The sequence below is a fragment of the Octodon degus genome, unplaced genomic scaffold (genome assembly GCF_000260255.1).
Source record: "Octodon degus isolate 3935 unplaced genomic scaffold, OctDeg1.0 scaffold00005, whole genome shotgun sequence".
NCBI lineage: Eukaryota > Metazoa > Chordata > Mammalia > Rodentia > Octodontidae > Octodon > Octodon degus.
Genome location: NW_004524581.1, coordinates 24,033,432 through 24,044,216, shown reverse-complemented (window position 1 = coordinate 24,044,216; position 10,785 = coordinate 24,033,432). Strand labels below are relative to the sequence as shown.

General features: G+C 55.5%; 3 protein-coding genes across 10 annotated transcripts in view; 2 read left to right on the top strand and 1 right to left on the bottom strand.

Annotated features, from left to right (window-relative positions):
• Frs3 (fibroblast growth factor receptor substrate 3) overlaps positions 1-9,007 on the bottom strand; it is a 16,635-nt gene extending 7,628 nt beyond the window's left edge. The window contains exons 1-4 of one of the 3 annotated variants that reach the window (XM_023720008.1): positions 8,854-9,007; positions 8,253-8,398; positions 5,995-6,045; positions 2,042-2,185 (exon numbers count right to left, since the gene is read on the bottom strand). The gene's annotated coding sequence lies outside the window, so the exon portion shown is untranslated. Of the gene's footprint in view, positions 1-2,041; positions 2,186-3,834; positions 3,912-5,994; positions 6,046-8,252; positions 8,399-8,853 lie in introns of those variants that run through there. The other 2 variants (XM_023720000.1, XM_004624152.2) reach the window with 2 other exon arrangements.
• Positions 4,185-9,291, top strand: Prickle4 (prickle planar cell polarity protein 4). 5 transcript variants are annotated; one of them, XM_023720029.1, is made up of 7 exons: positions 4,185-4,457; positions 4,874-4,904; positions 6,762-6,869; positions 7,441-7,575; positions 7,804-8,007; positions 8,479-8,674; positions 8,996-9,291. In XM_023720029.1, exons 3-7 carry the CDS (start codon positions 6,780-6,782, stop codon positions 9,241-9,243), a joined length of 873 nt encoding a protein of 290 aa, XP_023575797.1. In that variant the 5' UTR covers positions 4,185-4,457; positions 4,874-4,904; positions 6,762-6,779; the 3' UTR covers positions 9,244-9,291. The 5 variants fall into 5 exon arrangements, with proteins under 5 accessions (XP_023575797.1, XP_023575782.1, XP_023575792.1 ...); XM_023720014.1 differs by having other exon boundaries at positions 4,801-4,904; XM_023720024.1 differs by lacking the exon at positions 4,874-4,904.
• Positions 9,292-9,537: 246 nt separating this feature from the next.
• Positions 9,538-10,785, top strand: Tomm6 (translocase of outer mitochondrial membrane 6). 2 transcript variants are annotated; one of them, XM_023722485.1, is made up of 3 exons: positions 9,538-9,802; positions 10,304-10,408; positions 10,549-10,785. In XM_023722485.1, exons 1-2 carry the CDS (start codon positions 9,675-9,677, stop codon positions 10,398-10,400), a joined length of 225 nt encoding a protein of 74 aa, XP_023578253.1. In that variant the 5' UTR covers positions 9,538-9,674; the 3' UTR covers positions 10,401-10,408; positions 10,549-10,785. The 2 variants fall into 2 exon arrangements, with proteins under 2 accessions (XP_023578253.1, XP_004624208.1); XM_004624151.2 differs by having other exon boundaries at positions 9,546-9,802; positions 10,602-10,773.

The window sequence follows — 10,785 nt, the reverse complement described above, 5'->3', positions numbered from 1 at the left end:
TTTGATTCCCAGCACCACAAAACAAAAGCAAGTTGGCTGCACTGGGTGTGATGACACATGCCTGTAACCCAAGCACAGAGCGCTGAGGCAGCGAAGTTCCCAGCATGGCCTACGTGGGGAGACCCTGTCTCCAAACAAAACCGAAATGCTGGCTTTGACCCCACTGATCAAAGCGCAGACTACAGGCCTATTTCGCTTTTCCCTCAAGGACTGCAGCCCGTGGATTACATCACAACATCAAGGCTGTGCCCAAGATGGAGAGGACGCCAGCCTCGCTTGAGTAGCTGAAGGGAACAAGAAACACACGCACAGAGCCAGGTGTGGCGGCGTGTGCCTGAAATCCTAGCACTTGAAAGGATGAGGGAGGAGGACTGCAAATGTGAGGCTGGCCTGGGCTGCACAGGGAGACCTCCCCACACAAAAGAAAAGAGAAACTTGCTTTTCAGCCAGAACTACCATCTTCCAGTAATCTGTCAAAATTACAGAACACAAAGGGAAAGAGAAGGCCCAGAGAGATAGCTCAGCAGAGTAAGCACCTGCTTAGGAAAGCGCCCAGAGACCCAGGTTCAATCCCCGGCACCTCATGCGGAACTGGGTCTGCACCCCCAGGTAGCTGAGCTGGCCACCGAGACCATGCGTGGTGGTACACGGCTATAATCCCAGCGATGGGGAGGCCAAAAACGGGAGGATCACTAGGAGTCCAGGCTGTAGTGAGACCTTATACTACATATATTAAAAAAAAAAAAAAAAAGGAAAAGAGGAGGGGAACCTGGTTGGTATATGTAGAAAACATGGTTGTTCCTCTGGCCACACACAAGCCGATGTGCAGAAAGGGTGATGCAGACATCAAGGGAGTGGGTACTGTGCAAAGGAGCACTTCACAAATGTCACCATGGCAAACGTGGACAGGCCTACAGCATCACCCACCACACTGCTGGCATTGTGGTAAACAAGCAAGTTAGAGGCAAGGTACTTGCCAGAGGATTAATGTGCAGGCTGAGCATATGAAACACTCCAAGAGCAAGACAGCTTCCTCAAACGTGTCAAGGAAAATGATCTGAGAAACAAGGCCGAAGAGAAAGGTACCTGGGTTCAAGTGCACCCCAGCCGGCCCTGCCCAAAGCAGCACACTGTGTGAGAACCAACGGGAAGGGCCCGAGCTGCTGGAACCTATTTCTTAGGAATTCATGGCATAAGCTGGGGACGGAGCTCCGCCATTCAGCACCTAATGAGCAGCCAAGTGTTCCGGGCCCCACTTAAAAATAAAAATCGTCCTGTGTTGTAAGAATGCTTTTATTATTATTTTTACTTTTATGTATTTAGTACAGGGTCTTCAGAGTCTAAGTAGATCGGACTCCTGCCAGGATTACAGGCGCGCCACTACTCAGTCTCAATCACCATCTCGGCGCTGGGGGTGGGGTGGGGGGCAGGATGGAACCCCTGGTGGCTGTGCTCTGCCTAAGCAGGTGCTTTAGTCTACTGAGCCGTCCAGCTGACCCATGGATGGCTTTCTTAATTGAACAGGTATGCGGTGCCTTTACCTCAGAGAAACAAATATTTGGAGCAGATTCTCATTGTACCTGGTTAACTGTGTTAGGTCTTTCTTTGTGTTTTTCTTGCTGAAAAATGGGAGATACTGTGAGGGTATACACCCAAATAGCCAAATATCTTTGAAATATTGGCTTGAAGATCCAATGGGGAAAAGACACAGGAAAATAAATGGAAGTCAGTGGATGGCATTTCAGTTCAATAAACTGTTTAAAGCACTGAGAAGGAAACTCATAACTTTTTTTTTTTTTTTTTTTTGTGGAACTGGGGATTGAACTCAGACCCTTACTCTTGTCAGGCAATCGCTTATTCTACTGAGTTATCTCCCCGGCCTCTCATAAAAGTTTTAAAGGGTTAACTTGCTTCAGAATGAGTCAGTGGGATCAGTGGAATTAGCTCTCTGTGGAAAGGCTTGAGCAATCTGGTGACCCTACCCTCTGTTCTTCCCCACCTGAGACACTTCAGAAAACTGACATCTACGTGCGGCTCTTACCTCACCCAGGCCATTGGGGACCTGACCATGGGAGGGGCATGGGGGAGGATGCCCGCTTTATTCTCCCTGTCCTCGGTGGGGTGTCATGACAAAGAGTCGGCAGAGAAGTCACCTGGATCCCTCTGGGACACACCTGGGGCTCACCTAGCACAGGAGAGAGACCACAGATTAATGGACACCTTCCAGCCACAACTCCAACTGTCAGTAAAACTGACCTGGTCACCACCCATCCTCCCAGGACATCTATTCTGGGCTCAACAATGAAGAAAGATCATGGACAAAGGGGCCACAGATTTCAAGCCCCTCACCAGCCCCCCAGTATCAATGACTTTGAAGTTCACAAGAGCCCAAGATGTACCAAGTCATCTTTAGATCTTTTCTGAATCCTGTTACAAGCAACACTCAAACCACCACCCTATCTTTGCAGAGAATTTTAGCTCTACAAGGTGCTTCCTCAGTAGGACACGGGAATGCACCAGAAATTCAGAACACCAATATTCCTGTTCGTTTTTGTGTGAAACAGGGTCTCCCTCTGTAGGTCAGACTGGCCTTGAACTCCCAGTGATCCTCCTGTCTCAGCATCCCATGTGGTGAAATTACATGTGTGGGCCTCCATGCCTGGCTAGACACCAATATTCTACTCCATGTTGTTGCTCCTTAGCATCTGGGAGATTCTAGATAGGCAATCGCTCCCACCACCCTCGATTCCTACCATAAGGCCTTAGTTTTTAAGGGAAACATCTGCAAACTGTGAAGCTTCTAGCTGAAATAACTTTCGAGAGGTAGGTAAGTAAGAGCAAAGTTACAAAAAGAGTTTCCTCTTTCAGGACTGGCTCTTTCAATCTTTTCCCCATGCTTGGAGAGGCCCAATTTTAACATGAACATTAGCAACAAGTCAACACTTCCAGTATACCAGTCAACTCAGGGGAGCTCTGGAGATCCTTTTAAAAAATCCCACTTTCTGCTCTGGAAAAATAGTTCTAAGAAGATCCTGGTACCCTTTGTCCTTACACAACTCCCAAGTAAAAGGACCCCCACCCTCGTGGTCTGACTTGTTCTTCAGAAAGAGCAGGCTGAAGGAACTGTGTACAGACTCAAGTCAGGTGCCTGGGAAAATACTGGGGCTTAAGTTGTGTGGCAGCGAGGTGCGAAGCCAGAGCTACTGGGCACAGGCTTGGGGAGGGGTTATTTGTCCTGTCTCCATCTCTCTTTCTGTAAGGTATGGGGACACGTCATCACATCACCCATCCAGGATTCCACTGGACAAGAGGTTGGAATGAGGCTGATCTGAGGTAGGTATGAACTGCGGACAGAAGGTACAGACCCTCGGAGGGTCTGAAAACGTGTAATGTAAGATGGCCTAGGGGGAGGAACATGGGTAAGAATTTTGTATTCAGGCATGGTGCAAAGGCAACGGTGGGGGAGGGTAGTTGAGCAGGGACCCAAGGAATTCCAGGATGGAGGGAGCACTGCGAGGCACCCCAAAGACTGGTGGGTGGTTGTGGGCGTTCCAGGTCCGTGGAGTGACAGGATGCGGGGGCTCCGGGGTGGGGGAGGGTGGGGCCTGGGTGGAGAAGCTGCTCGGGTTCAGGGCTATGGGAGGGTGGGGTCTGGATGCTCTCAGGGAAAACCGGGAGGTCAGGGCCCCGCGTCCAGCCTGAATCCCCGCCCCCAGCCCCGGGGCTCCGCCGCCCACCAGCTTGGTCTTCCTAGGGAAGGAGCAGAGACTGCAGAGCGGCGCGACTCGGTCTCAATGGAGCTGCCTCGTCCCCGCCCGCCGCGCCCCGACTCACATCGCCCCGCAGCCCGGGCGGCGCCGGGCCCCGCTCCCGGGTCCCGCTGCAGCAGCCGCCGCCCGCCCGGAGCTGAGGCCTCCCCGCCCCGCCCCCGAAGGCCACGAGGTCGGAGGTCACCGGCAGCACCAACGAGACGCTGCGGGCGGGCGAACCCAAGCGGGGGCGGACGGCGCGCAGCCTAGAAGGTCCCCTTGGAGGACTTTGCAGTCGGGCACAGGGAGCATGCGCAGACGCCAGAGGGCGCTCTGGGCCAGTGGCTGGGACTCCTGGCGGGAGGGGGTGGGGCGGGGCTCGGTGGAGGGGCGGGGCTCCTGTGCGGCGGGCCTTCTGGGGGCGGGGCTGAGGGACTGAGGTTTGGGCATTCCAGGAGCCGAAAGGAAACTCGAAGCTTAAGGGAGAGGGTCTAGGGGAAAGAGAAGAGGGCAGGACCAAGATCTCAGGGTGGACTGAGGAAAGGTGCCCCTGAGGAGAAGGGACAAACAACCCGGGGCGAGTCTGTCCGAAAACCCACGGACAGAACGCAAGGCTGCGGGGACCCAGCGCCCCCTCGCTCCCTCCGCTAGACCCGCAGCTGGACCGAACCTGGAGGACGCGAGACCACGCCGCATCCCCGCCGCCAGGTGCGCCCCGTGCAGTCCGGGAAGACGTGGGCTCCGGGGACCGTGCTCCTCTCGCCCATCTCTCCGGCTGTCCCGGGAAACCTTCCCGTTTCTCAGTCTCCAGGCACCCGGGCCGCTGGGGGGAGGGGACGCGCCCCAGAGTTTGGGGTGGAGGGTTCTGCGGTCTGGCAAGGGGGAAGGAGTGGGGGAGCGGTTGGGCAGGTTAGTAAGGTGGAGGTGGAGTTAAATGAAGGGCTGGAGGGCTGATCCCAGACCTACAAACTGCAGTTGACCTGGGAGAGGGTGCCGGTCCTCTCCAGGTCACGGACTCCAGGTCACCTGTCTTTATTTGCTGCCTGAGCAGGGACCGAGATGTTAGAGGAAGTGGCTGCTCTTGACCCTGAGGGTGAACAGTCCTTTCTGGCCACCTTCCACAGGAAACCTGACCTGGGGACAGGAAGGAAGCAGGTGGGTGTGGGGCCAGGAAGGAGGAAGGGTGGCACAGGACCTCTGAAGGAAGGGTGGTGAGGGTGTGGGCCTGGGAAGCACCTTAACTGTTAGGGGCCCAACTTCTGAGGCCTCCGCCTAAAGCTTTCCGGTGTGATCTTGGGTGTGTTAATTAATCGGGTTCAACTGTAAAATGGGATAATGGAAACTATTTCACAGGATTATTCTAAGAAGGAACCATATTATGTAAGACTCTTTAGAATAGTCTCTGGCACTGAGTAAACAAGTTTGTTGTGCTTACTTTTCCCTAAAAGTGTGCATCTGCCCAGAGCTCGGCTTTGTCCTGTCTGGTTCATTCCGTCTCCTGGAGTGCACAGCTCACCTCTTCTCTATTCTGGCAGGCACTGACCATTCCCAGGATACTGTGATCCCACCAGGATTTCAGGGCAGGAAAACTTTAGAAACCAGGATTATCTTGTGAAGTTGCACTGTGGGGGCTGAGGAGCAGCATTTGTCTAACATGTGCATGGTCCTGGGCTTAATTCTCAGCATAGCGAAAGAGAAAAAAAAATGCTTTTCTTGATAGAACCCACAACTTTTCTGTCCTTGGAAAGCTTGTGAAATAGGAGAGGAACTGAGAGATGCAGAGAGCAAAGGGAAAGTGGTGTGAGATCTTGGGCACCCAGTATTACTGGGGAGCTAGCTCAAGGGAACCAAAACTGGTGTGGGTCAGGTAGGCTGCAGAGGCTCTTGGGGTGAGGGGCTCCTCAGCCAGCCCCAACCCGCAGAGCTGTAAATGAGGCCTGCTATAGGAGTAGGGGAGGAGCGGCCTCACAGGGACAGGGTGTACAGAGCAATGGTGGCTTCCAGGGTGAAGGATGGTAAGGTAAGGAGGAAAGGTAGCCTCCTTAGTCTCACCAGAAAGGCAAAATGCCTACCAAGTGTGAGGTCCTGCGTTCAATTGCTAGTACAAAGAAAAAAAAAAAATCCATATTGAAAGGCAAGATGTCCAAGCCATCTCTCCCTCTGACCCAATCACAGGAGACCCCAGACTCTAAACTTTAGGAACTAAGCTAAGAGGCCCAGCCTTGACTCTGGCTCTGCCACTTACTGTTTGACCTTGGTTTTGCCATTTGTGCTCATGGATCCTCAGTTTGGCCATCTGTAAAACAGGGACAATGGCCCTTAAGTCCTCTGGCTGTTAGCAGGACCGAGATTACACTGTAAAGTACTTAGCAATACCTAGCACACTGTGAGGTCCAGTGCATGCAGGTGTTCATACTATTCCAGGGAAGACTTTGCCCTCAGTGTCACTGTTCAAATCTGGCTGGCCCAACCCAGAGGACAGTCATATCTCCAGGGGGCCAGGGTCACCAATCCACTCTGACTCAGGAGAGCTGCCAGAGGACGACCCCGCAGACATCTCAGGTAGTAAGAGTACTGCCCTTCCTGAGACCACTGTGCCTTCTGGCCTGCCTCCCTTTCCCACCTGGGAAGTGGTTTGCCTTGTACCCAAGTTCTTGTGGCCGTCTTCAGGACTTCCTGTTTCTACCACACCTCAAAATATGGGGCTTTGGCTTTGGCCTCATTCATATGAATCCATTTTACCTCTCCCACGTGGTTTTTGTGGCTAAAGTAAATGGAGGGGCTTTGGCTTCAGGACAGCAGGTGGGTCAGGTTTTGGGGTTCTCTCCAAGGGTGCCACAGATGCACAAGTCCACCTGCTGCCCTTGAGCTCAGTGAGGATCTCTGAAGGGCTACCGTATCCACTGTCTAAGCAGAGGCTCCAAGAAGTTGCTCTAGATTAGACTAGAGGGTGGCAATGGAGGAAAGGAGGGAAACCATAGCTCCTCTTCCCCTTCTGCCATCTCTCTGCAGGATCCTGCAGCTCCCAGCATGTACCCACCTTGCCAGGACACCAGCCGCTCCCCCAACTGGCCTGGGGTTTGGACCCTCCTGCAGCAGCTCCCTCCACAGGACAGCGATGTGGGCCTCCCTGCCCAGCTTCCCTCTGTCCCTCTTTATTTACAAAAGGAAGGGCCTTGGTCCCAGTCAGGTGACATGGATTTAAGGCTCAGCTCTGCCACTAGCTGGGGGGATACCACCCATCCAGGCCGAAGACTCACATCTATAGTGATCCCAGTAGCATCTGCTCTGCCTATCATTTACTTCTTGAGCCAATGAGAAATGGACATGGAGGATTTGGTATCAATAATGGAATGGACAAATGTAGAACACGGTTGCTTCATATTTATTGAGGCCCTGTGTGTCCCAGCCTAAAGGCAAACAGTTTAAAGGGGAGGAAGACGGGAGCATGACGGATCAGTAGCGAAAACACCTAGGCAGAAAGTGGTGGGGCAGTACAGTGGGCTTTCAGGACTTCTAGGGACAGTGGGGGAGACTGAAGTGGACCTTACTGCACCCCTCCCGTGTCTATGCTGTTCTCTCCTGGGCTCCCACCACCTTTCCACCCAGCACCTAAGCCTTTCAGGATTCTCCAGCCAACCCTCCCCACCTTCCTCGTGGGGCTGTCCCCACCATGGGCCTCTTTCTGCAGGAGCGCTACTGCCTGGCCCTCGGGGAGGAGGAGCTGGCTGAGCTGCGGCTCTTCTGTGCCCAGCGGAAGAAGGCCCTGGGACAGGGGGTGGCCCACCTGGTACCTCCAGAGCTTGAAGGACACACCTGTGAGAAGGTGTGTAGTCCTTTCTCCTGCAAGCCTGCCCTTTCCCCTATTGCTTGTCCTCTCACTTCTGCCAGAGGGGCAGGCAAATGTCCGAGACAGAGAGGGACCAAGTTGGGAGTCTCAGTGGAGACTGCAGTGCCAGTGGACCTCCTCAGTACAGGGGAGCAGGGTGGGGCTGGGAGGGAAGACGTGGGAGGGTGGTCAGGACTCAGACCAGCCCTACCCCTGGCCCAGCAGTGCAGGCAGCAGCTGAAGCCAGGAGAAGCTGGAGTGTTCGCAGTCCCTGAGGGCAAGCAGCGCTGCTGGCACCAGGCTTGCTTTGCTTGCCAGGCCTGCAGCCAGGTCCTGACACACCTCATCTACTTCTATCATGATGGGCATCTCTACTGCGGCCGACATCATGCTGAATTGCTGCGGTCGCGCTGCCCAGCTTGCGATCAGGTAGCGCCCCAAGGAGTGTGTGTGTGGGGGGTCTGTCCAGGGCCCGTTGCAGCAGGTGGCAGGCAACACCCACCTGAACAATCTCTCCAGTAAGCGGAGGGAGCACTTAGAACCACATCCTGTTCCCTCCCTCCTGACTTGACCCCTGAGTATGTGGGACTTGCTGCTTTTATCTGTGCTGTCCCCACCACAAACAAAACCTCTCACATTTGGTCTGGGGCTGAGGTTCTTGGACAGGTGCTCACCTCAGTATGCTAGAAGCTCCATGCAGTGCCTGGGCATACTGGAAGACCCTTACGGTCTGCATGAGAGGTGGCGCAGAGCTAGGGTCTAGGATTCAGGAGCAGGGTTCCACCTTTTGGCTGTGCCACCTGCTAGCCCAGGGAACCTGCTGGTTTTGAGGCGGAGTTACCAGATGGATGAATGTGGGAATGAATGAATGAACCGAAATACTCCCTGTCTCTCTCCCAGCTGATCTTCTCCCAGGGCTATACGGAAGCTGAGGGAAGGCACTGGCATGAGAACCACTTCTGCTGCCAGGACTGTGCCGTGCCCCTGGCCGGGGGATGCTATGCCTTACCGGGAGGCAGCCCCTGCTGCCTCAGCTGTTTTGAGAGCCGCTACCCAGACAGGGGCTTGGGTTCACAGCAGGCACCAGAGGGGCCAGGTAAGGAAGTGGAAGACGAGGATCACAGCGTGAGAGGCGGCGGCTGGGGCAGGGCTTGAGGGGCTTCTCCCGGGTAAGGTCTCCTGTCCCTGTCCCCCGCCGGCCTATCCCTCCTGCAGCGGCCCTGGCCTCCCCGCGAACCCCACAACCGCATCTCCTCGGGGGCCCGCGGCTCTCACCGTACTCTGAGGGCCTCTTGAGCCTACCCGGCGATGCTGCTGGCCGCTGGACTCGCTCTGGAGGGGGCAGGGACGCGGCGCCGGAGAGCAAAACAGAGCGCCGGAGACTGAAACCCGCGCTTCTGCCCCCGGCCGGGAACAGGGGTGTCCGGACCCGACCGCAGCGGAGGGAGCGCCGTGGCTCAAATCGCCCGCTGCAGCCCGGTCACTCCTAGAGGGCGAGGCCGCCCGGATGCGTCCCAGGACCCCGAGGAGTGCGCCTCCTGCCCCACCTGCTCCTCGTCGTCGGACTCGGAACCCGAGGGCTTCTTCCTAGGCCAGCGCCTTCCCCGGCCCCGGAAGATCCCCGAAGACAGCGACGCCTCAGGGAAGCGCTGCTCTGTCTGCTAGCGGCTCGGCGGTGGCGGCGGAGGGGCGATCCAGACCAAACGCAGTCGGGGCACCGAACGTCAGCGCCGCGTGTCCCGTGACTTCAGAGACTTTTCGGGTAGCTCCGTTCCCCGAAGCCGCGCTTCCCTGCGGGCCATCACCCACCCCCAGGCTTCCTGCGCGGGAGCCAATGAAATGATTACTGTGCGTGGGTGACGGCCCGGGTCTACGGAGCCGGCAGCCTGGAGGTACCCGGAGGTGGACCACAGGCAAGCGACCCCGAAGCCGGACGGCACTCCTCCCCTCGCAGAGCTCAAGGGCGCGCGGCCGGGATTGGCCTTCTCCGCAGAGCCGCGCTCAGCCGGCGGCGGAAGTGCCGCACCGGAAGTGCGTCGTCTGAGCGCGCCACTGGGGCGTCGCGTGAAGCCTGGAAGGAGGCCGGAGGTGCTGGTATGGCTTCCAGCGGGGTCCCGGTGGGCGCTGCCGGCTCGGCAAACGAAACCCCCGAAATTCCGGACAACGTGGGAGACTGGCTGCGGGGCGTGTACCGCTTTGCCACCGATAGGAATGACTTTCGGAGGTAACCGAGCCCGGGAGCTTGGTCTCCCTGTCCCTCGGATGGACTTCTCCTGTATTCCCCTTCGTGACGAGGCAGGCGTCCCTGAGTGGATGCGTGCGTGTGTCGTGCCAACAGCGTGGACTCTTCCTGGCTCCTGGTGTGCTTTGCTGAGGCTCTTGACCGGGAAAATTCCCTTGTGGCAAAGTCTGTGTCACATAGCTTTAATTTGTGTAGAATGTCGCCCGAACCAGGAGGCCCAGGGGGAGGAGACACCCACGCAAAAAGGTCTTGCAGCGCATAACGAATGCTTATTTGAATGTGGCGTTTGATTCTGCCCTTACTAATTGGGAAAGTTAACTGCAAATTCCCATGTGGGCACTGGGTAACACGCCCAACTGTAACCATTTAAGGTCGCCTCGCAGTGATGTTGGTTGGCGATGGGAAGGCTTTTCCTAGTTTTTTGTATTAGCCATACAAGTGACTCGGTGACCGCGAGGTTAATGAAGTCCATTCTGTGCCCAGGAACTTGATCCTCAATTTGGGACTCTTCGCCGCAGGAGTTTGGCTGGCCAGGAACTTGAGTGACATTGATCTAATGGCACCTCAGCCAGGAGTGTAGCCGTATAGGTAAGCACCGAACCACTTATCCACCTAACCCAGTTCTTGGGGCTGAGAGAAGCAATGATTTGTATCAGTTGTTCTATAAGACGGAGGAAAGATACTTGATATAAAAATTCTTGGCTCTCCTGTGTTTCTAGATATTCAGGGTATTTGAATCTTTCAGCAGTTTCTGATGCCACCTGTTGTCATCTGATTGCAGGCAAGTGAAATTCCTACACTGTAGCCAAACCTCCAAAATGAGGGCCTCCAGTCTGTGACCAGCACGAGATACACTGATGGCAGCTGAAGCTGACTCATGGGGGCCCTTCCTCTTCTCTTCCCTCCTCAGACTGCGTTGTCTGCGTAGCAGCTGGCCACAGCTAGTGTCGCCTCTGTTCTGTAAA